Here is a 25967-nt window from a genome sequence, read left to right as displayed (position 1 = left end):
TTTCAAACATTATCTTTTCCTGTTCCAACAGTGTTCTAAATTAGTTGATGTGTTTTTTTTACTTTATATCATTTAGAAGCTTAATGAAGTTGATGGTTCTGAAACTGATGAGCCTGTTGGGTTTATTGATGTTTACCAGGTAGTATGGTAATTTTGATTACTGTAGTCCATGGGCAGATTTAGGGGTGGACCGACGGGGCCACGACCACCCCTTTTCCTTTGAAAATTAATATTACTTTTATAGAATTTCGTCTAGTATCTAGAATAGAGCTGTTAAGTGTCCTGGCCAGTCCTTTCTGAATTTTCTGGATCTGCTGCTGTAGTCCTTCTAATAACCCCCCCCCCCCCCCTGATATTTAAGCCCCCTCCTTTAAATCTTACTAGTAAAGCATGGTGCTCTCTTGACTAATACCCACCCCCACCCCCACCCTTGGCAGCCAACTTCCACATATTAAAATGGGTATTGAGGTTCACCGATCTCCTCATACAGAATTCTTTCTACTGATCTCCATATATTCCATCAAAGAATTACTTGAGAGAGAGAGAGAGTAAAAGATAAAAGGGTTTTACCTTAGGAAGTTATTAATTATCTTGACATTTTCTCTTGATAGTGCAATGATCTCATTAGGAGAAAATTGATTTTGGACACTTTTTAGTCTTCCCATGTTGATCATAGTACAATAACCATGACATTGAGGGAGCTAAATTTCATCACTTTCTTGTTATTTCTTTTTCAGGAGTTTAATGATAAGATTGCAACAAAGCACAAGATAATGAAGTTCATATCTAGGGTAATTCAGATAATTTTTGTTCAAATAATCTTGATTCTTTTCACTTTTATGCTGTTCTATTGATGAGTGTCTGTAACTTATGTCCCTAGAAAGTCCAAAAGGCTTATGCATTTGAGATTCAAGATGTTCCTGTGACATCAGAGTACTTGGAGGTCAAATATTCGGTGAGAGATGATAAATTTTAGGTTATAACAGAACAAACATACCAGTAAACCAGTTTTTAGACTTGTTGAAAAACCTTTTTTAAGACACAAACTTTCCATTCCATCTTGGAATCTTTATCAAGTGAGTGAATTTTTTATGTTTCTCTTTTTTTGAAGTAATTTATACTGTGACTCAAGTGATGAACAGTTCCGTAGATCATAGAATCTCCTAACTGGCATATTCAATGTTGCAACCGGACAATTGATTTCAATGTTGTCCATGACACTTAATTTAAACATGTCATCTTCCCTTGCAAATATTGAGGAGGAGGCGATATCCAGGGCGTGGCCTGAATACTCGAGGGGGTTCCCCCACTGACTTTGTTGTTGCTTTAGTGTTGGAAATGTGTTCCCTGAATGTAACTCCAAAAGGCCATGTGATTTTGTAAGTGATAATTTGGTTGCTGGAAGTGTTTTTGACAAAGGTCACTTGTTGAAAGATATTGGCTCTTTGAATTTGATAAAGACAGTAAGGATAGACTTGAGAAGGGATGGTGCCAGGATGGGCTCTCAGCTGTTAAGGCTTAAAAAAGGTTTAAGGGTTTGTTTCTAGTGGAAAGTGCACTTAGCTTATCCAGCTAGTTTACAGGCACTCCACTCAAATAATTCTGAAACAAATAATGCAAATAGAACATAACAGGAATAAAAAAACTAGGAGGAGGCAACCAGTTGGCTATTTACAAGCGTGGCTTAGGATTTGAACTCGGGACAACCAAGAACAAATTCAGCAAGTCGCCAAAGTGGGACTCAAACCTCCGGACTGCCAGATTGGGAGTGTGATGTGAGGACCACTTGGCCACGCTGCTGCCCCAGTAAGGGTACCAGGGGAGTTGGGGGGGGGGGGGGGAGGGGAGGGGGGTGAAAGTGAAGGGGAAGGAGGGTCACTTACAGCATTGATGAAAAAAGAGTTAATTTGTGACAACATTATTCATGACAGGCGGATTATCCTCAGTTACCATCTGATCTCACTGGTCAAACATTCAGTCATGTGTTTGGTACCAATACATCAAGGTAATGATTCAAAATTAACCCTTTAAGCCCCAGTATCCACATACAAGTTCTCCAAACTGATCTCTATACATTTCCTTAAAGAATGAGTTGAGAGAATTTGATAAAAGATCAAGGCATTTTTTCATGGGTGATCACTTTATTAATTCTCATAACTTATCTGTTGACGGTGTGTGGATATTGTTAGGAGAAAATTGATCTTGGTCACTATTGGCGATTAAAGGGTTAATGTTTTTTGACTTTGAGAAGTGAACTTGTCAAAGTTATAAGTAGATAGTGAATGTTGGAAAGCAACGAAGAAATAATGATGAAATATAACTGCCTAGATTTTAAAGCTGTAGGATTTAAACATTAAAGAAGACATTATCATGAAATCAACTGTTTCCTAGAGTTGCAATCTTCTCTTGCCTTTCTGAAATTGTAAACATTATTTCATCAGAATTCTCTTTAAAGGAATCTTTTCATCTTCTAATTTCAGCCTTGAACTCCTTCTCCTGAGTCGGAAGATGAAAGGTCCTTGTTGGCTCAATATTAAGATGCCTCGTAAGTCTTCTCACTGACCATTGCTTAGCAAATGGTTATAAATAAAACCTCAGTATGCACCATTGTATTATTGATGTACAAACTAGCCACTAGCGTAATAGGAAAGACTGTTGACACTTGTGATATCAAGTAACGGTAGTTGTTTTAAAGATAAGGAGGGACTACAGCTGTAGATGTCAAAAGTCGCCAGATATTGAACAGCTCAGAAGTTCTTTTGGTTTTCTTTTCCTTTTGTTTGTTATGAAAGAAGCCAGATGTCATGCTCATAGTTGTCAGGGGAAATCCCTGGTTCCTGGCTCTTGATGACAGCCTTAATATGGTTGTGTGCAGTTTCTTTGCATTTAGTGGAATTACCATATGATGTAATATAAAAACAACCCATAAAATACCCACACCTCAACACAATAGTTGTCAATACTCAACAATGAAAAAAATAACATTTTATTATTGTCCTTGAGTTTTCCTTATACTGAAGTGTATGTTGTTGTTGACTGTATGTACAAGACTGGAAAAAAACTTAAACAGATAATTTTTTGCCTTCGTCAGAGCTCCCTCAGCAACCTGTTAGTTGGTGTAAAGTTGAGGTAGGAATTTTTGTGTTCAGTATCTGGACACTACTTTTTTTCTCCTTATTTTGTTTTCATCAAGTGTAACATCATTATTACTATTTTGCAGGCTGTAGTCACAAAACCTGATCATGTTGAAGTAGCAAGTGAACAAAGTCCTCCTCCGCCTATGGTAAGATTGTAACAGCAAAATTAGTGAGCAAGTAAAGAAGAGGGATGCATGCTAACACTTAGTGCTGCTGGTTTTCATTACCAGACATAACTAATCGATGATCAATGACATCAATTGGTAATCAATGAGTAATCAGTTGATTAGTCATTGATTATTGGCGATGATCAATGAGTAATCAATGAGTAATCGAAGCCCCAAAATTTTGTGGCCTATCGATTACTCATCCATGACATCAATTACTCATTGATGTCATTGATTACTCATCGGTGACCCATCGATTACTCATCGACTATTATGCTACGTATGAAAGACACTTTTCTTGCTTTCTTGTACCATTTTTTTTTGTTTGTGATTCTTTTATGTGTGGTAGACGCATTTTTCCTTGTATCTGAAGATCCTGTTGACGATGTCGAGACGCAGTGTGCTAATCACAAATACAGTTTTTTAAATTTTGTTTTTCTTCGCCAAATACGTTTGCAGCCACGAGATGATATCGATGAGTAATGGACTAAACAATGCAATCAATGACTAATCGATGACCAAAAATTTTATGGCCTATCGATTAGTCATCCATTACTCACTGATCATCGGCAATAATCAATGACTAATTAACTGATTACCTATCGATTACCTATTGATTACTCATTGATTTCATTTGTCATTGATGTCATCGATTAGTTACGTCTGGTCATTATCATTATCAATATCGTTATCAATTTACGTTTTGTGTAGGTTGTCATGAGCCTTAGTTTTAGGACCATGTTAAACACCAAGACTCACACCCATGAGGTAAGCAATGAGTAAAACCAAGCACTAAAAATGTCACCTTTTACTTTCTGAAATGCAATAATGGGATGCCTGTTAAGAATACGTTCAGCAATGCCAGAGATGGGCTGCCTGTGAAGTTGGAGTACCTCAATTGTTGGGCTTCCTGTAAAGATGAATTGACTTTGGACCAGGGCTTGTGATTTGGGATTAACAATCAACAACTTCTTGTATGGTGAACGTTTTTTCTAAGAAGAGGTGCTGCTTAAGAACCTGGTTCTCGCTGAAGACGGGCTTCAATACCCACATCTTATTTCTGCCCCCCCCACCCCCCTTCCCCGCTCATCTCAGTGGGAAAAGTATGATTTAGGCCTTGATATCCGAGTCAGGCTTACCCCTCTCTTAAGACAAGGGTCAAAGCTTCGGCGGGGGGGAGGGGGACTTCCATAGGAAAGGATACTCGTCGGAAACTTTGAATTAAACCACTAAAGGAGACCAATCTGGGCGTGGCCCAACCTTTTTTGGACCCATAAAAGAGACCATTTTAAACTTTGATTACATGAACCGAGGAAATAAAGCGAATTAAAAATATTTAATTTTTTAATATTTCTTCGCGTGCAACGCTAACAGAGACCTTTACGGCTAAATATAATGGCGTATTGTCCAGAACACCCTAAGTGAGACCAAAACCCGAAATTTACACCCCTAAGCGAAGCGACGAGCATCCCCGCCCCTTTCATATGGGAGTCCTTCCTGCCGGGGAGACCCCTCCCCGTTCTGGTGAGAAGAATTTCCAGGTCATTTGACTTTTTATTCTCTGTTGTGGTTTAGATCTTGGCTGTGTCAGCTCTGGTTCACCATGACGTGTCCTTGGATAAGGCTGCTCCAAAACAGAAATTCCAATATCACTTTTGTGGTAAGTTAAATGAAGTACCCCATGGTTAGCTCAGGTGCCATTACAATCGCCCTCATACCAAGTGAAAGTAGGGAAACTAAGTTGGAAATGACGAGAATGGACGGCGTCCGAGTTCAGAGAGCTAGAGAGCTTAAGCAACGACGACAGTGACGGCAACGAGAACGGCAAAATGAAAAAGGTTTAGATTAACAAAACAACAACTTTGCACGTGCACGCACGCTTTTTTGTACATTTCTTTGTCGTCGTTGCACGACTACCACGTGAAAGTGCATAATTTCACGTTTTGTCGAGGACGGGAACACAGGACAACAACTTTCTTTTTCTTTTGTTGAACTTTGGCACAGTCCTTCAGAGCTCAACTGCCAAAAAATTGCCAACATTTGACAAACTGAACGAGATGGAATAAGCGCGATTAAGTTTGAGGCAGCGCGAATTCACTTGTTAAGTGACGTTTTCGTAGCTTTCTCCGTCGTTGTTGCTTGAGCTCCCTAGTGATGGTAAAATTAATCTTTTTTTTCGTTTCCGTTGTCAAGTCAACTTAAAACTGTAGTTGTGCAGTGACGGCAAAGAAATTTACAAAAACGCGTGTTTCACGTGCAAAGTTGTTGTTTTGCTCTCTAAATCTATTGTGTTTCGTGTTTTTATTGCCGTCGCCGCCGTAGTTTCGTTAGGTTTAGCGTCACGAATGACTCTTACTGATACGAAAATGAAAGCCTACTTTTTAAATTACGAGTTCTGCGAGAGTTTGTACCGGCCATCTTTGTTTTTCAGCTGTTAGCAAGCCAAATGATCAGATGTACCCGTATGACTTTAAAGATCTTGTCAGAAAAAAGGTAAAGTCGACTTCTGAATAGGCAAGAGGTAGAGAATATTTGGTGTTTTCCACCGATTCAACCATAAGCACTGCAGTTTCTACCAAACCCTTCATTCAACAGGCATTTAAGTCAAAGCGCAAAATCAGCATTGAAAAAATAACTTTTAGAAAAACAAATTGGGAAGAGGCATACCCTCAATGCCCCCGTGGGTCCCTCAAGGGAACGGTTTAGGTAGGGGTTTATGCCAAGCCCTTCAATCCGTGACCCTGTTTAAGATAAACACCGTTCATTTCATTACACTGTTCAGGAAAAGATACACTGATTTTTTTCTTAGAGACCCTAATTCATTTTACTTCGCATACAGAATTCAAGCTCTTTTAGAATGTGACATCATTGAATTAATGAATACGATTTTTTATAAACATTATTACCGCTCAAGTAGACCACTCACCACAAATGTCCACACCCTGCTCAAGGCTTCCAGTCCAGAAAGACACCCCAGCTAAATATTGAAATACTTTATTATATTTGTAGCAAACCATTAACGTTGCATTCATGGCTGTGATATGCATTGATGCATTTTCGTCAGTTCCTTTGGCTAATAAAAAAAAGAAAGAAAAAATTGTAGGATCATAACTACCGTATTTATTCGAATAAGCGCCCAACCTCGAATGAGCGCCCACCTCGAATAAGCGCCCAGCCTCGAATAAGCGCCCATCCTAAGGGCAGAAAAAGTTAATAAGCGCCCGACCTCCAATAAGCGCCCACCCCCTCCTCCCAATCAAACTCAAATAAGCGCTCACCCCTACCCCACCCACTTGATTGAATAAATTCTAATAAGAGACTTCCCCGAGGACGGAGTTTTCTTCAGATTATTTTACAGAAACCTTGCTTTGTTACTTCTTCGCGTTTTGTTATTAGCATTTATTGTTTTGTTGGAAAATAAACATACTTCACTTGTTGAAAATGGTGAAAATTTAATAAGCGCCCAGCCTCGAATAAGCCCCCACCTCGAATAGACGCCCACTCTCAAGGTCCAAAAATTTAATAAGCGCCCAGGGCGGTTAATCGAATAAATACGGTACTTTTGGATAAATTACTTTTTTTAAGGGGGACGTTGACCCCTCGGATTATCTTTTGCAAGGGTTCACGAAATTGTGTGTCTGCGTTAACACTTTTCGTTTTTTTTTCTGTAGCAAATTAAAATGGAGATCACTGCATCGGAGAGAGCACTTCTCGGCTTATTTATGGCAAAGATTCACAAAATTGATCCTGACGTGCTGGTGGTATGTTTCGTTTGCAACTTTTTCTTGTTTGCCTCGGTGATGATTTTCTCAGTTTTTCTCCTTCGCATTTCATCTTCATTTCATCTTAGAAAGACACGACTCTAAATATCGTAAATCTAAAGTGGTGAATTGAAGGTGTGCTGGTTCGTTGAAAAAACGGGGTTAATTGAAGGGTTGCCAACGTAAATTGTGTACCCTTAGCTTTTATTCTTACAGTTAAGGCCTCGGTTGTTCAAACGTTGGAAAGCGCTATCCACTGGATAAATCACTACTCAGCGGATATGTCTTTGGAAAACCAATTGTGCCACGCACTGGATAGAGATTTATGCGGTTGATTGCGCTATCCACCTCCTGGGTAGTCAGAAGGTATGTTGTTGGTCAATAAGCTAAGCTTTGACAGAAATAGAATATTCAATACCATTCATTCATAGGTAGTTCGGGAGCATTTCTTTTCTTTTGTTTGGGAAAACAAAGTAAACAAAATGAAGCATTAAACAGTGAATAACAAAAGCAAAAGCTAAAAAAACGTGCGTGCGTGTGCGTTGGTCGCTTATATCTGAGCTGTACTGTATGCGGTTGATTGCGTTATCCACCTTTTGAAGAACTGAGGCTGTGTTCACACGGCAGCGGATGAACTTTAAACCAGTTGAAAATTCATGGGTTTAGGTGTTGCGTTCACACGGAACAACCTCAAGGGTACGAAAATTTAGACGCTTAGCCGTTCAAAGTTCCGTGTGAACAGAGCGAAAATATTGAACGGTCTCGTGTGAACAAAGTGTCAGGTCAAATTTTTCAGCCTGTCGAAAATTCATCCGGTGCCATGTTCAACATAGTCTGAGTTCTGTACAAGGTTAGCGCCAACGATGTGAAAGCTAGCCTCCCACGCAGGTGTTTTTAGGGGAACTCGTATTTCCTCTGGGGAGGGACGAAACATACGAGCTTCCCTAAAATCGCCTGCATGGAATGCTATGTCAAACCAAGTGCTAAACGCAAGGTGCAAAGAAAGTCAATTTTACGGCTTGCCATTCGGGCAAGTTGAAGCTAACATTTACTGGCCCAAACATCATTTCAACTAGCTCCAAAAACGTTGTGATGAGCAGATTGATTTCACAGTTCTTCTGTAATTTGAATTCCTCAAAAAACTTCACTTGCCCATCGGGCAAGTTAATAATAGAATTCCGTAGCCCGATAGCAAAATCCACTAGCCCTTGGCTATCGGACACTACTTTCTGTGCACGCTGTAAACGTTTAAACTCTTCCTTTGGTATTATAGGGTCATGACATTTATGGATTCGATCTAGATCTTTTGTTGCACAGGATTAATGCTTGTAAGGTAAGTACAATGATTCTAATTATTAACAGATTGGATGACGAGTTCTTGTAGCAGTTTTGATTTATCAAATGGCAAATCTCCTTTTTTTTGCTCCTTCCGACGCTAAACAATGCTAACGCTTTTCCTTTTTCCATATAGATACCTCACTGGTCTCGTCTTGGACGACTCAAAAGAACCATTATGCCAAAACTCTCGGTAAGAAGCTTCGAAAAAGCCCAGTTGTTTGTTTTCGGCCATCAGGGATTCTAGACGATGTCATTGACATTGGGCATATTGATTTCCGTTTGAGACTGGGTCCGTGCTGTGTCGAATTTCACTATGGGACTGTTTTGGGGAAGCTATCGCTTCTTTGATTGGCTATTTCGAGGTTGCCCAGGAAACTTGGTCACAATTCGTCCCCCAAAACGTCCCATGGTGCAATTCTACTCAATAGGGAGCTTAAGCAAGCACAACAGCAACGACAATGAAAACATCAAAATAGCAATAGGTTTAGATTGGCAAAACAACAACTTTGCACGCACATCACGCTTTTTCGTACATTTCTATGCCGTCGTTGCACGACTGCAACGTAAAAGTGTTTAATTTCAGGTTTTGTCGAGGACCTGCACACAAGATAACAACTTCCTTTTTCTTTACCTGAACTTTGATACAGTCCTTCACAATTCAACTCCCAAAAAATTGTTCCACATGTGACAAATTAAACGAGATGGAATAAGCGCGATAAAGTTTTAGGCAGCGGGAATTCACTTTTTAAGTGACGTTTTCGTAGCCGTTACCGTCGTTGTTGCTAAACAAATGTACAAATAAGCGTGATGCACGTGCAAAGTTGCTGTTTTACTGCCGTTCTCGTTGACGTCGCAGTCGCCGTCGTTGTTGTTAAACAAATGTACAAATAAGCGTGATGCACGTGCAAAGTTGCTGTTTTACTGCCGTTTTCGTTGACGTCGCAGTCGCCGTCGTTGTTGTTAAACAAATGTACAAATAAACGTGATGCACGTGCAAAATTGCTGTTTTACTGCCGTTCTCGTTGACGTCGCCGTCGCCGTCGTTCTTGCTAAACAAATGTACAAATAAGCGTGATGCACGTGCAAAGTTGCTGTTTTACTGCCGTTCTCGTTGACGTCGCAGTCGCCGTCGTTGTTGTTAAACAAATGTACAAATAAGCGTGATGCACGTGCAAAGTTGCTGTTTTAGTGCCGTTCTCGTTGACGTCGCCGTCGCCGTCGTTGTTGCTAAACAAATGTACAAATAAGCGTGATGCACGTGCAAAGTTGCTGTTTTAGTGCCGTTCTCGTTGACGTCGCCGTCGCCGTCGTTGTTGCTAAACAAATGTACAAATAAGCGTGATGCACGTGCAAAGTTGCTGTTTTAGTGCCGTTCTCGTTGACGTCGCCGTCGCCGTCGTTGTTGCTAAACAAATGTACAAATAAGCGTGATGCACGTGCAAAGTTGCTGTTTTACTGCCGTTCTCGTTGACGTCGCCGTCGCCGTCGTTGTTGTTAAACAAATGTACAAATAAGCGTGATGCACGTGCAAAGTTGCTGTTTTACTGCCGTTCTCGTTGACGTCGCCGTCGCCGTCGTTGTTGCTAAACAAATGTACAAATAAGCGTGATGCACGTGCAAAGTTGCTGTTTTACTGCCGTTCTCGTTGACGTCGCAGTCGCCGTCGTTGTTGTTAAACAAATGTACAAATAAACGTGATGACCGTGCAAAGTTGCTGTTTTACTGCCGTTCTCGTTGACGTCGCCGTCGCCGTCGTTGTTGCTAAACAAATGTACAAATAAGCGTGATGCACGTGCAAAGTTGCTGTTTTACTGCCGTTCTCGTTGACGTCGACGTCGCTAAACAAATGTACAAATAAGCGTGATGCACGTGCAAAGTTGCTGTTTTAGTGCCGTTCTCGTTGACGTCGCCGTCGCCGTCGTTGTTGCTAAACAAATGTACAAATAAGCGTGATGCACGTGCAAAGTTGCTGTTTTAGTGCCGTTCTCGTTGACGTCGCCGTCGCCGTCGTTGTTGCTAAACAAATGTACAAATAAGCGTGATGCACGTGCAAAGTTGCTGTTTTACTGCCTTTCTCGTTGACGTCGCAGTCGCCGTCGTTGTTGTTAAACAAATGTACAAATAAACGTGATGCACGTGCAAAGTTGCTGTTTTACTGCCGTTCTCGTTGACGTCGCCGTCGCCGTCGTTGTTGCTAAACAAATGTACAAATAAGCGTGATGCACGTGCAAAGTTGCTGTTTTACTGCCGTTCTCGTTGACGTCGCAGTCGCCGTCGTTGTTGTTAAACAAATGTACAAATAAACGTGATGCACGTGCAAAGTTGCTGTTTTACTGCCGTTCTCGTTGACGTCGCCGTCGCCGTCGTTGTTGCTAAACAAATGTACAAATAAGCGTGATGCACGTGCAAAGTTGCTGTTTTACTGCCGTTCTCGTTGACGTCGCCGTCGCTAAACAAATGTACAAATAAGCGTGATGCACGTGCAAAGTTGCTGTTTTACTGCCGTTCTCGTTGACGTCGCCGTCGCCGTCGTTGTTGCTAAACAAATGTACAAATAAGCGTGATGCACGTGCAAAGTTGCTGTTTTACTGCCGTTCTCGTTGACGTCGCAGTCGCCGTCGTTGTTGTTAAACAAATGTACAAATAAACGTGATGCACGTGCAAAGTTGCTGTTTTACTGCCGTTCTCGTTGACGTCGCCGTCGCCGTCGTTGTTGCTAAACAAATGTACAAATAAGCGTGATGCACGTGCAAAGTTGCTGTTTTACTGCCGTTCTCGTTGACGTCGCAGTCGCCGTCGTTGTTGTTAAACAAATGTACAAATAAACGTGATGCACGTGCAAAGTTGCTGTTTTACTGCCGTTCTCGTTGACGTCGCCGTCGCCGTCGTTGTTGCTAAACAAATGTACAAATAAGCGTGATGCACGTGCAAAGTTGCTGTTTTACTGCCGTTCTCGTTGACGTCGACGTCGCTAAACAAATGTACAAATAAGCGTGATGCACGTGCAAAGTTGCTGTTTTAGTGCCGTTCTCGTTGACGTCGCCGTCGCCGTCGTTGTTGCTAAACAAATGTACAAATAAGCGTGATGCACGTGCAAAGTTGCTGTTTTAGTGCCGTTTTCGTTGACGTCGCCGTCGCCGTCGTTGTTGCTAAACAAATGTACAAATAAGCGTGATGCACGTGCAAAGTTGCTGTTTTACTGCCGTTCTCGTTGACGTCGCAGTCTCCGTCGTTGTTGTTAAACAAATGTACAAATAAACGTGATGCACGTGCAAAGTTGCTGTTTTACTGCCGTTCTCGTTGACGTCGCCGTCGCCGTCGTTGTTGCTAAACAAATGTACAAATAAGCGTGATGCACGTGCAAAGTTGCTGTTTTACTGCCGTTCTCGTTGACGTCGCAGTCGCCGTCGTTGTTGTTAAACAAATGTACAAATAAACGTGATGCACGTGCAAAGTTGCTGTTTTACTGCCGTTCTCGTTGACGTCGCCGTCGCCGTCGTTGTTGCTAAACAAATGTACAAATAAGCGTGATGCACGTGCAAAGTTGCTGTTTTACTGCCGTTCTCGTTGACGTCGCCGTCGCTAAACAAATGTACAAATAAGCGTGATGCACGTGCAAAGTTGCTGTTTTACTGCCGTTCTCGTTGACGTCGCCGTCGCCGTCGTTGTTGCTAAACAAATGTACAAATAAGCGTGATGCACGTGCAAAGTTGCTGTTTTACTGCCGTTCTCGTTGACGTCGCAGTCGCCGTCGTTGTTGTTAAACAAATGTACAAATAAACGTGATGCACGTGCAAAGTTGCTGTTTTACTGCCGTTCTCGTTGACGTCGCCGTCGCCGTCGTTGTTGCTAAACAAATGTACAAATAAGCGTGATGCACGTGCAAAGTTGCTGTTTTACTGCCGTTCTCGTTGACGTCGCAGTCGCCGTCGTTGTTGTTAAACAAATGTACAAATAAACGTGATGCACGTGCAAAGTTGCTGTTTTACTGCCGTTCTCGTTGACGTCGCCGTCGCCGTCGTTGTTGCTAAACAAATGTACAAATAAGCGTGATGCACGTGCAAAGTTGCTGTTTTACTGCCGTTCTCGTTGACGTCGCCGTCGCTAAACAAATGTACAAATAAGCGTGATGCACGTGCAAAGTTGCTGTTTTACTGCCGTTCTCGTTGACGTCGCCGTCGCCGTCGTTGTTGCTAAACAAATGTACAAATAAGCGTGATGCACGTGCAAAGTTGCTGTTTTACTGCCGTTCTCGTTGACGTCGCAGTCGCCGTCGTTGTTGTTAAACAAATGTACAAATAAGCGTGATGCACGTGCAAAGTTGCTGTTTTACTGCCGTTCTCGTTGACGTCGCCGTCGCTGTCGCCGTCGTTGTTGTTTAGGCTGTGTTTACACTACAGTCGACTCTCTCTTAACGGACACCTCTGTATTGAAAACGGACACTTATAGTTGGTCCCTGCCTTTCTTTACTCCCTTTATTTGACTCTCTATAAGACGGACACTTAGTGCCGGTCCCAAAGGTGTCCGTTTTAGAGAGAGTTTTTTTGCATACCCAGAACACTTAACCGATATGTGACTCTCCACTTTAGAGATCGTCGGCTCGGCACAGCTTCGCTCCGTTACAGAAATCGGGATGAAATCACCGTTCTTATGTGTGAACAGAAGCCCTATTCTCGGCTTGCACTGTCACGCAATGAAAAATAAAAATGCAAACCATTCAATACAGAAGGACTAGAATCTGGGAAATGAAAAAAGATAAATATACAAAAACCCTTGCCAAGAATCAGGTCTGTGAAATATTTCAAATGCGAGATATTGGGAAAAACGGTTTACCTAAATTTATAAAGCTTTGTATGGAAACGCCATGTTGGTGTCCCTTTCAGGAACACCAATATGGCCGCCGGATACCAACAAAAACATCTGTTTTCGAGTTTTCCTACTAATGCGTGAATTCTTCGCTTGAGGAACTCATAAAGATTACAGTAATATTTATTCTGAGACAAGGAATGTTTAGATTGCAAAATCTCCCAAAATCGGTAATGTTTTTAACCCACATAAGAGCTTTCCCGGCCGCCAGCTAAATGCCGCGTCACGCAAAAACCTGGAAATTCAAGCGTCCTCTCTCGCAAAACGAAGAACCCTTTCGAACCAAAAATTTGTTTATGTAAAGGTGTTTAGGTACTGTAATACCTCATGAAAGTAGAAACTCAGAAGAATCGATAGTTTCTTAGTTTGATTTTTGGTGAAGTCACGTGCAACCCAAGAATCCGGTATGGCACAAAAGCTTTCTGGTACAGTGTGACTGAACATAGACTTAACCTCCCCAATATCGATTCAGTTTCTCGAAAGATTTCTTACTGAAAGATGAAATTTTCACAACCCCAATGTAACTTTAAGAGACGTGCTATACTCCGTTAGACGCCTCGAATAACAGCGCGTTCTTTTCAATACTTTCAATTTTTTTTTCCAGAGTGGCGGGTTTGGCAAGGGTGGTAATCTTGATCGCTGCATTACCAGTGGGCGTATGGTCTGCGATGTCAAGATCTCCTCCAAGGAGCTTATCAGATGCAAGAGTTATGATTTAACAGGTGAGCCTTCTGCATTTAGCTTAGTTAATCCACACAAGGAGTCCACCACTACTCTACCAGCGCTTTCAATAGTGAGCCTTCCGCATTTGGCTTAGTTAAACCACAGCATCGGCCTACTATTTCCAGCGCTTTTATTGGTCGTGGTTAAACTCACTTTGTTGTTATATGTAAAGAGGTAAAAGCGGTCACACTCGTGTTTGTTTCCCGCGGTACCTCGTCGCCGCGTACTGAGCATCTTTTACGCGGGAAATTTCATGGCGTCTCGGCTTTCCAATGCAATACAATACCCTTTATTTAACGTGGTCAGTGTTCTTAGCTAACTAGCTACTTTACAGACATGCCACTTTGACCAGTCTTTTATCGTTGAGCACAAAGCCCAAGATAAACTACTCCGTAGCGATCGTGGTTTGCTTCTCTTGAACTTTTTTAAGTTTCCTTGGTTTATTTTTTCGTATGATGGACAACACTCGTCGCGAGGACAACATTTGACGCGGGGAAACTGATTACGGGATAAAACGATCATTTTTATTTTTCTCCGAGGTAAGCTTGTTGCCTTTTCCCGAGCCGGGGGTAAAACGCCTTGTCGCGCGCGTAAAATACTAAGCGCATTCTCAGTTTTAACGTGACTCGCCCTTTTTTAACATCCAAATTACTGAATTTTATACACGCTTCTCTTTTTCCCATTTTTCCCTAGCACTATCGTGGGCTGTCCTTCAGTCCACAAGAGAAGAAATCGACCAAGATGAAATTCCAAACAAGTTTAAGTAAGTAATCAAGGAAAATCTTAAGTCGTAGACAAATGTTCTTGCATCGTACGTCACATTATTGCTCACGAATGTTAGAAAGTGTTCGCCCATGTTGACTAATGTCTAACAGATCAACACTTTTTTTGGTGGATAAATGGTTTGTTTTGGGTAGTAATTGTTTAAGAAGTCCTTTTAGTTAATAATTTTAATTTTCTTTATTTTTTTCTTCAGTTCTTCTCACGAACTCCTTCACATGTTTGAACTGACTTCGGTAAGTGCTGATCAATATGTGTCATTGATCATCTTTGGTCGTGTGATTGTGTGTGTTATCTCATGCATTTCCTGTTTTTTTTTGTTTTTTTTTTCAGATGGACGCTTTGCTGTCACTAAGGATCATGTACGATTTGAACGTAAGTCTTGGTTTTTTTTCCTTAAAATGTGATTTCCACTCTCATCAGACCTCCTGTCACATAATCAATTTTTTCTAACTTCCGTCATTTTAATTCTTCGCTCTGTCCCCCAACTGAAATAAAAGCCCCGTCCACACGTGTCCGTTTTTTGTTTGTAAACGGATATATTTTTCCTCCAGTTTAGCCTACCGTCCACACGTATACGGTGAAAAGGGCCACCGAAAACGCATTTTTTTTCGAAAACGCTCTCCAAGATGCAGATTTTTGCAAACGTTAGCTTCTCGTTTACGTTTGGACGGACGAAAACGGAGGTTTTCGACTACGACGATGTCATACATCACATTTGCCTGTTCCAGGCTCCGAGATAGTCGAGTCTGCGAACACGCAAAAAAAGCCCTACAAATTGTGGCTTATCCACTTGATCTTTGTTATATTGTTTTATTTTAAAGCGGTTTTATTTTAAAGCGGAGTGTGGCTTAGCCTGCGAATACAGCTCATCTTATCGCTCCACGCTGTTTAGACGTTTCGCGAAACGCCCCTGGACGCAGTGAGCGATGAAACGCGGCTAGATTCGCTGGTTAAGTGTGTTTAAACCCAGGCTAAACCATAAGTAAGTCGTTACTCTGACCACTTAAATCACAGGCTAACTGAATCTAATGAAACCCGATCCTATCAAATCTTAACGCAAATACGTTTACAACTTTTTCTAAATCATTTGTATTTCTAGGTTTTACCACTGGCTCTACAGATAACGACTATTGCTGGAAATGTTATGGTGAGTCTTTAAATTCTCTTCAATTTTCATGCATTATTACCGTTTGAAAATATTGAAACTTGAATTTACAATCAATGACCAATAATCTTGCTTGATTTTCAGGCCCGCACTCTTCTTGGCGGTCGATCAGAAAGAAACGAATTTCTTTTACTTCATGCCTTCAACGAAAAGTAAGACTTTTTGCTGCACAGTTTCGAAGCAGGTTCTTTTTCAATTGTCCTAAACCCAGAACAACAGTGATCACGCTAACCCGTCACCATAAAGGCAAACAATCAAATGTCAATTTGGGAGTAGTATAAACTACCCCTCCTCTAATCCAGTGTAAACACGTACTTCTTGCGTAGGGCAAAATGTTTGGTTGGGGGAGGGGTAGGTTGGCAGTTTTCAACAATCTCGAACCAAATACTGGTGATCGGCGCTAAGCGCTGGAAATCTTCAACCTCGTTCGCACGAGTAAGGAAAAGACCCTGTGAACGAGGGTTGGGGAAATCTAGTACGAGTAAGTTACGGTTGGGGTTGGTTTTGTTCTGATCTGTCGATCACGTAGCGTAGCCATGAAAAACACAGTTGCAAAGTTACATTAAGCATCAATGAGATATATAAAAGACTTTTAAGTCAGATTTATATTTTTATTTTATTCCACAGGAATTTCATCTGCCCTGACAAAAGTTACGGCAAAAAAACAAGTGGTGAGAATTAAGACAACATTCAGTACCGTGTTAATTTTACAAACTGTCGAAGCGTCCCTGCGTTTTCCCAGAAAATTTCTGGTTTATTTCTATTAAGCACCTTGAACTCTAGTCTGTGAACAAGCACTCCATTTGGCGGCTTTCGTGAAAAATCACGGGCGAGCGGCACGCGAGACGGATACCGCTCACTCGCGCGTTCTCTCGCGGCTTGCTCTGACCATCTTTTTAAAAAGAGAGTTTTCTTGAGGGGTCGAATCTTAATACGTTTTCCGTTCATTTATAGGTTGAGGCAGAGCACGATGAGGAGGAACAGACACGAAGCGCAAAGAAAGGAAGAAGAAAACCAGCCTACGCCGGTGGTCTTGTGTTAGATCCCAAGAAAGGTATTTAGCTTAGTCTGTTCCAGGTTCCAAGTTACTTAGTGAGGAAAACGAAAAGAAGCACCATTGCACGATTTGAAAAAGAGTGGGTTTTTTGGTCTATCTGACTTGTACCGTTATTAGTCCGGGCCGGAGAGGGGGGGGGGGGGGGGGAATTCAGATGGACTGAAGAGGAATAAAGTGCGACTTTCTAACAGACGTCTTATCTCTACAATGAGGCTACCGGGTGCAAGGGACAAAGTTGTCATAGTGAATTTATTTACTTATTTTTATTTTGCATTTAAAAATCATGATTTAACCCCCTCTTATTGGAATGGTTATGTTAAAATTCATTGCTGCAACTGTGGACCACTGAGTTATTTTTTTCACGATAGTTTAGTAACAAATCGCGTGGGACGTTTTTAAAAATCATAGTTCTCACTTCACAGGATGTCGATCACCATTCAGGTGTGCAGCAAATTCTAAATAGGTCGTGATGTTACTCGCGTGAATCACGTTTCTCATATAATGTACTTTTTTCTAGGTTTCTACGATAAACACATTTTGCTGCTGGATTTCAACAGTTTGTACCCGTCCATCATTCAGGAATACAACATTTGTTTCACTACTATCAGTAGAACAACCTCTGGCTCTACCAGTGGAGTGAGTTAATTGATTTCATTAGTTTCTGTTCTTTTAGTACTGTGTATAAAACGAGCTGGAGTGTATTATCAGGTTTAAGCCAAGAGTTTTTACACCTGATAATACACGAAGATGTAGCGGCAGTGTGCTGTATGGATCAAATGCTAATTTGTAAAAAGTGTGACCGTTTTAGTAAAATCCCCAGAGTAGTACTTTCCTGCGGTTTTGTTTATCGTGTTGTACGAGACGTTGATAACTTTTGAACCTATGGTTGAAATCCTCGTCTGGCCCCCGTTCAAATTTAAAAACCTCTGGGTAGTACTTACTATGCCGCACTAGATGGCTCAAACGACTGAGTCTGTAGATGAAATTCGTAAGTGTGACCATTGCGAGAAAATTTTCAGCAATTTTCTTGCTTGTAATGGGGTGTGTAACTGTGTAAGATAGTCAGTATGTACGACCTCTTCAAGTAAGACCACACGAACCGCCCTGCCTCCTTGTTTTGATAGGTTCGAAAAGCACTTTCACCATTTATTGTCAGTTTTGTTGACAATATTAGAAACAACATTTCAACAATCACACGGACAATGTTTCTCGATTTACTATTCATTAACAGTACTTACATGCTCTCTTAGGAGAGTATTCTTCCTAAAAGCCTTGTGATTTTCTGTACTGTAGAGGCGAAAATTTGAAAAGTAGTTAATTTTATTCCGACAGGCTGACGAGAATGAAGTTGTTGAGTTACCTGATCCAGATTTAGAGCCTGGTATCCTTCCAACAGAGATCAGAAAACTGGTAGAACGAAGAAGACAGGTTGGTATCTGCGTTTCTAACTTTAAGGTGTTCTGTCACCAGGATATTGCGAGTGTTTTAGGTCAATCATGTGATAAAGTCATTGCTTAGTGCCTTAACCCATACATAAAATGCTCCTGTAGTGTAATGAAGAAGATAGAGCGATTTTCGTATGACCTTGAAAAATGGTTTCGGTAAGTGTTCGTTATTTGTTTTATCAGCCAATGGATGAAAAGATCAAAATATGGCCTCTTTGTTTTCCCGCCAAAGAAAACCCTAATATGGAGAAGGCATTGTTCGATTGGCCAATCATGTTGCAGTATGATGTCAAAGCGAAGTATCGATGGATTTCTAGAAAGTTCTCAAGCATGAAGTTTTTTCACGCGAGCGTTCGCTTAACCAACCAAAAGCCACCCGCGTTTGTATCTGTTCGATAAACCAATCAAATCGCCCCATTTCCGTGCGTTTGTTGTGCTTGTTTTGTTCGCGCGTTTTCACTTCGAGGACATATGAAAATCGCTCTATTAAAAAAAATTCCATTAGGCAGCACTTGCCATAATTTTTTTGGTGGTTTTTGCATGGATAGTTTTAAAACTTGAATAGTTTCAATCCATTTACAGCCAAACCACTTTATGGACGCTAAGGGGACAATAAAAAGTGTCCATATTAAGCGAGTTGAATTACGAGGAAATGTAAGGGCTAGGTACAAGAAAAACTGTTCGCAATAACGGGGTGTCCGTATTAAGCGGGGTTCCACTGTATATTCTTGCCGTCAGTAGCAACAGATGACAGGAAGCACACAGTTTCGTTGCCTAAATAACAAAACTGGACCATTTGAATTCAATTGATATACGTTTTAGCTGTTTAAAAGGAAAGTAAACTGAATAGCTTCAAATAGCCTCTTCAATCACTTGAAAAAGTGATTGAATCGTGACATGCTGATTAATTCATTTCACAACTTTATTTTAATTACATACAAACAAGGCCCACCTCGTGAGCTCGCACGGTGATAGCGTAAGAAAGGCTGACTAAAAAGATCAAGAGTTCCGTCTGTGGATGTAACTGCGGTCGTCGGTAAACATCCACAGGTAACAGTGCACTGTTACCCTCTGACTTCATAGATTTTGCAACGTTGCCCGCTTAGAGATTTTGGCGGGAAACAGTTTTATTGTTAGATGTCATGTGACCTCGAAGTAACCAATGAGAGCGCACGCTGTTGGGAAGAAATTTCCAGCTATGTAACAATATTTCTTGTTCAACTGAAGCCTTTTTTTTTTTTGCAGGTGAAAGGCATGATGAAGAACCTCAATCGAGAATCAGATCAATATATTCAAGTAAGTTGATGTTAGCCAACATCAGCTAGAAATGTATGTTATGGAAACTGAAAAAAAGGCTGGAGCAACTGTAGCGCAAGACAGTCAATCTTTTTCGAGTGGGTAATTTATTTCTACTCGTTCAACAAGCGACGACATCGTTCGTCATTTGTTGAGCAACTAATTGTTAAACGATATTGAGCAGTGAGTCATAGGCTTTAGTGGTCTTCCCTCATTGTACAGTTTAGAGATCTAGCACGCAGGGTTAACCCCCCCACCCCTCACCCGTAGTGTGTAGATTTCTCTGGGAACCTGTTTATAACCAAGACCTTTGTTTTTGTTTCAGTACGATATCAGACAGAAAGCTTTGAAATTAACTGCCAACAGGTAAATGAGATGTAGATATAACGGAAAGGTCTCATTCGTTTATAAATGAAAACATAATGCAAGTCAGTGTACTTTTCAAATATTTTTGTCAAAAAGTATCTTTTTGGGGGCCTTTTTATTCAACGTTTTTTTCACGTTAGTCTGGTGTACAGACTAAATGTACTTAATATGAGGTAAAGTAAGCCTCTAAAGATAGCAAATAGCCTGACAATTAAATGTTCCTGAAAGTTACACGGAACGATTCGCAACGACGACTTTTAGTGCAACACAGCGTTGCGATGTTGGAACAATGTTGCAGGCATTCAAAGCAATGTTGCAACGCTGTGTTGTGCTAAAATTCGTCGTTGCGAATTGTCTGTTGAAACATCACCTTTATTCATCCGCTTCGTTTTTTTCCAGTATGTATGGTTGCTTAGGATTTTCACATTCTCGTTTCTACGCTAAACCTCTGGCCGCTCTCGTAACAAGCAAAGGGCGAGAGGTAAGACAAGCAAATCTTAACAACCATTAGACTTGTTATTTATTTGTTTATTTACTAAGTTTGCCGTATAAAACGATACAGTGGAACCTCGATATAACGAAGTGCTAAGGGACCGGCAGAATTTGTTCGTTATAACGAACAAATTTATAACAGGTTTTGTTATATCGAGGAACTTTTCCACGTATTTTACTGTTACGGGGGTAAAGTAAATCGTTCGTGTTACCAAGGACTTCGTTATATAGAGGTTGATTATATCGAGGTTCTACTGCACTACATTAACATGCAATCGCGAACGGAAAAATAATGGAGGCGAGAAAAATCAAAGAAAGACTATCGTCAACTCGTGGGTACGTTGTTTAGAAAATAATCAATTAGTTATCACCTCTGGTTTTCCCACAGTGAATTTTAGGAAATGATAGAAATTCATATTATGAATATACTATCCTTGTTCTGGAAACACAATACTTTTCTTGCTGTTTATTGCACTTTAGTAACAGTTATTTAAGTATATATTTAAAAACAAAAAAAAAACAGCAAAACAAATAAGCAAACAAGACAAAACAAAAAAGAAAAAAAAAAGGAAGAAGGGAAAAGACGGTCCTTAGCAGGATTAGCACCCGGTACCTTCGGTGTGACCCGACCTCACATAGCCACTACGCCATTGAGGATGGTCACATAATTTGGCGAAAAGTCTCAAATTTAATGCCTTTTCCATGGAACTTCCGCCGGCAAACGACCGGGGCAAACGATCGAGCCATAAAAACGACTCGAAGCAATTGGATGAAATTAAGGCTAATTGAAACCAGGCTACCAGGCTACTGACAGTAAAAAACAATGTAAACGCATTTCATGGCAATGAAAGAACATATGCGATACAAAGCCGACACAACTCCTCCGCGAAGTAGGACGCACAACATTAGCTTATGTTTTCTTATCTCGATTTCCGCTGTTATTTTAAAAAGGTAATGCTCAAACTCACATCCATTTCCCCCCGTGATCTTGGGGAGTCCTTAAGAAGAAGAAGAAGAAGAAGTGCCTTTATTTACCATACATTTCACCAGTCCGTATTTTATAGTCCGTATTTTATACCCAGTCCGCAGTCCGTAGTCCGCAGTCCGTGTTTTATACTGACCGCCATAAATTCATTCATACACATAACCTACTACAGTACTACAAGGTAGGAGATCAAGCCAGCGTCGTTGAAGGAGTCGAAGAGCAAATGCTCATCTTCTTGTCAAGTTTAACGCCTGGACGGGTCAAAGGCTTTTGAATCGTACTAATTTGAAAGATTCCTTCCTGTCGTAAATTTGGGAAGACCTCTATCCTAACCGTGCTGTAGCGCACGATGCACGCTCGCACCGAGGAATTTGATGCCACCGAACTTCGGCGAGCGCGTGCTTCTTTGGAAACGATAGATCTTCGCACTCTCGAGTTCGGACCCGATTAATTACGAAGTGCGTCTACTACGAGTGAGTGAGTGACTCATTTGCATATCTCAGTCCCTGCAATAACTCGTGGTACGCTCGCGCGTACCCACGAGTTAAAAAGCGGACAGCAGACCTTGTCATTGTTTTCGACGCCATTTTGACGAGTAGGCAAACGCGTGAGAAATTACAGTGTTTGTATGAGAATCTAATTTCGAATAATTTCCGTAGAACGGCTGTTCTGAAAAAAATATGATTTGTAAGCCAAAGGTTCACTCCTGAGGATTCTACTGAAAAAAATTGAGGGTGTTACATGCACTAGAAGACCTAGAACCACTTTTTAAATTTCCTATACATTTGTCTGTAAGAACGTCCCGGGAAAATTACAGACAAATATATGGAAAATCTAAAGCAAGCCTCTGGAGAAATTTAAGCACAGGTACGCCTCCGGACAATCCTTTGCTTTTGTAGCTTTAGTTTACAATTGATATTTTTTTTCAGAACAGCCGTTCACGGAAATTATTCGACATTAGATTCTCATACAAACATTGTAATTTCTCACGCGTTTGCCTACTCGTCAAGATGGCGCTGAAAACCGTGACAAGGTCTATTAAGGACAATAACAGAGCACGAGTCTTAGGTAGACCTACGTTCCCTCGCTAGAGAACATGGCAAGGAACCGTAAGATGCACTGTCGTTTTTGTCGTCTGTTTATACTAGAAAAGGTGACTATGATTTAAGTAACCGGTGTTTATAGGCCCTAACACTTAACCCGGATGGTTAGCCGTTTCTCTGGGGTAAGAGTTATTATACCTGTGTTTACCTCTGGGAGTAGGGGTAAGGGTAATTTGCCCGGCGTAACAGTGCTTCGGAAACGGCGTATCTGAGGTCTATTATTACAGTAACTTTACTGGTAGCCTAGTCGGCGTTCTCTTCAGGGTATGAGACAGTATACCCCGTCTTTACGGCTAGGGATAAGGGTAATTCACCGGTCGCCGTACACGGAAACGGTGTATCCTAAGGTCTCTATTGAGACAGTAGGTAATGTGTCCACACCAATTTCTACATTGCGCGAACTTTAGACTTGCCCGCAAGTCGTACCACGAAACGCGCGTGGAGTGCCAGAACTATAACCGCTATCTGAGACCCGACAAAAGGGAGAATCGCTAATTTTCGCTGAGGAATTTCTCGAGTTTCTATTTGATAAGTGAGATAGCTGAACAGCCAGTGATCTCGGGAGTATTGTTAAAGCCTTGGACTTTAGTAAAACCCTCACCAATAGATTTTCCCGCGCTTTTCACGGGCTGCGTATTTATTTGTGTTCTGATTGGTCTTTCTCTTACAACCTCGCTTCTACGGTCCGCTGGCCATGCTGTTTCTTGTTGCGATGTTACGTGAAGAAAAATATTGCGGTTGAAATGACGTCAAGTAGTTGCTATAAGAGCTTGGTTTCTTTTTTCATTCATTTGTTTTGAAATGACATAAAAAAAGTACTTGTGACCACTGACGGACTGTAAATGCCTGCTGTGTTATTTCCTTCTCAATTTTGTTAACTATCAAACGTTGTTTCAAATTTCCTTTTTTCATTTGAGAAGAAAGTATGCCAGCTGTCTAACATTATTTATGAATTGAGTGCGATGACTTTTCTGCAAAATTATTTTTTAAAAAAAATTAAAAAAAATTATATTTCCTTGTGTGGAAACCACCTTATACTAATTTCAAGTTGTCGAAGCCGGCATCATATCTTCGCATCTGAAAGCATAAAAGTTTTGATTGACCCCAAGTCGTAGGACACTTGATTTTTCAGGGCCATAAAAAATTAATTGATGAGAGCGGAGTGCTATGGACGTTTACATATTATTATTTTTTTCATTATTTCTGTAGCTTTTTTATTGTACTTCCCTTAAAATTCTGACTCCTTTTAAAAGTTTTGCTCGGTTTGTTAATCCAACTTTGTTTAAACTGTTTTATTTTAGTCGGATTACCTGAACATTCACAGCTTAAGAGATCTTACGACAATTCAAACTATTAAAGAATTTTGAACGTTTGAGAAATCAAATTTCCTGTCTATAATCCCCAAAATGAAACAACTTGATCTGGAATTGAAAACAATTGCCCACCTTTTGACAATCTGATTAACTCGATCAACAACTAAAAATAAACATATTTGTTTTTTTTTTCTGCACTAGCCGCAGCAATAGTATGGCGAAATTCTTATATGTCATCTGAGTCGTTGAAAATCTGGAGAAATTCTTCAAAATCTACCCTTCCATCTCCCTTTGTATCTGCCATTTTCATCATTAAGTCTATATCTGATTCTGTATGATCAATGTGAAGTCTTCGAAGAACCCTTCTTATCCCATGTCCTTCGATGTAGCCTTTCTTTTCCGTGTCGAACTTTTGAAACACTCTTTTAAGACGTCGTTCCTTTCTCGATTCACGCAGGATTTTTTTGGAAATCTGCTGGAAAATGTCATAAGATATAAGCGTGTTTGGTCGGTGTCCCAGGCCTGAAAATAAACGAGAAAAAGGAAGCTTGTTAAAGCGACGAGTTGACTCGATGGCATATCCTCACTGTGAACCATTACAGTTTAATGCTAAATATCGAAATGATTTATTTAGAAATAACTAGAAATACGTGAACCTCAGGGGGGAAGGGCATAAAATGTCAAGGTTGGAAGGGGGTGAGAATTGCAGTAAATTATGTAGCTGGGGAGGGTAGGTTTCGACACTGGCTCTAATATTGGAAGGTGAGATGTAGTTTATCCTATTTGACCCTCCTACATGTGTAATTACAAGAAATGGGTGTGATAGAGGATTTAATCAGAGATCGAAATGATTTATTTAAAAGTAATGATCCAAGGTCGATTAAGAAGTCTGTATATAGTCAAGTCTGGATTACTCTCTCACGGTTGTGTACTATGTAAGGATCAAAATATCTTAGCCAGTCAGTGGAATTGCAAGCTTTTAACTAGTGTCTAACTTCAAAAACTTGGGAAATTTCTTTGTAGACCTAATGGTTATCAGAACGTTATTGAAGATTCCGATAATGTGGTTTGCTGAGAAGTAACCAGTTACCGCTTACACCTTTCACTTGCCCCTTTTTACACCGCTTCTAAAGATCATACTTATCGAAATTCCTTTTTTCACATCCATGTCCCCTACCTGCGTTATGAAAGTGCTCTCTCAGTTCATCTTCTCTGACATCCTCGCCAAGTTCCCTGAAAACGCTAATGAGGTCTTTAACAGTTATAAATCCGTCGGAATCTTTGTCAAATTTGCGAAAAACCACTCTTATATTCGGTTGTCGTTGGTTGTTGAATACTGACATTTTGAGGCTATCTCCAAAAGCGTACGAGTTACGAGTGCTACATCGCCCTCAGTGCAAGCTCTGCTTTATCGGAATTTCTTTTTATTCGTGCAGAAGGCGGCTGGTCTCATTCGCAAAACGAGTTTTCGCATTTAACGAGATGCACATTGTTAACATCGTATTCTATTGTCAAGCCAACAAAAGATGACCTAGTTCGTCTGATTTACATGCAGGTTTTTAAAAGAAGGTTAATTACTTGGATCCGAACGTGGGCTAAGTACTGATTTTGGCCTTTCATCATTACTTACTTGTTACTTACTTGTTTTCAAGCTTATGAAAATTGAATCGTTTCTTTTAAGAGTTAAAGCTGGTGGCAAAATAAAAGATAATTAAATGAAAATTGGTCACGTAGTCAATATCGTTGGAATTTTTTTAGAATAGTACACAGCTGTAAAACGAAAGAAAAGGTTTGTTTTTAGCGTTTAAAATTTAATGCTTACTAGATATGCTTTAGATTTAGATTCATTGTTTTGGGACTTTATAGTAATTAAAAAAAAAGTTTTAAGCGTTCAAAACTTGTCTTCGCCATTTTTCAACAAAAAGTTGCTCGAAATTATTCTTAACGTAAGTCAAATCGTCAGTTGTGAA

General features: G+C 40.6%; 1 protein-coding gene and 1 pseudogene across 1 annotated transcript; one reads left to right on the top strand and one right to left on the bottom strand.

The window, feature by feature from the left end:
* LOC140950054 (DNA polymerase alpha catalytic subunit-like) overlaps window positions 1-25967 on the top strand; it is a 56990-nt pseudogene that overhangs the window by 15647 nt on the left and 15376 nt on the right.
* On the bottom strand, window positions 23829-25340 carry LOC140949837 (neo-calmodulin-like). Its single transcript, XM_073398975.1, has 2 exons — window positions 25175-25340; window positions 23829-24519 (listed from the first exon to the last, which is right to left on the bottom strand). The coding sequence occupies exons 1-2, from the start codon at window positions 25338-25340 to the stop codon at window positions 24224-24226; spliced, it is 462 nt and encodes a 153-aa protein (XP_073255076.1). The 3' UTR covers window positions 23829-24223.

Source organism: Porites lutea, chromosome 10 (assembly GCF_958299795.1).
Source record: "Porites lutea chromosome 10, jaPorLute2.1, whole genome shotgun sequence".
In the NCBI taxonomy this organism is placed as follows: Eukaryota; Metazoa; Cnidaria; class Anthozoa; order Scleractinia; family Poritidae; genus Porites; species Porites lutea.
Note: the sequence above shows the minus strand (reverse complement) of the source record. Positions and strands in the feature narration are given on the sequence as shown.

Coding starts and splice junctions, on each gene's coding strand:
- LOC140949837 (XM_073398975.1), bottom strand. CDS start 25,340: ATGTCAGTATTCAACAACCAACGACAACCGAATATAAGAGTGGTTTTT. Junction 24,520..25,174: donor AGAGCACTTTCATAACGCAG/GTAGGGGACATG, acceptor GTTTATTTTCAG/GCCTGGGACACCGACCAAAC.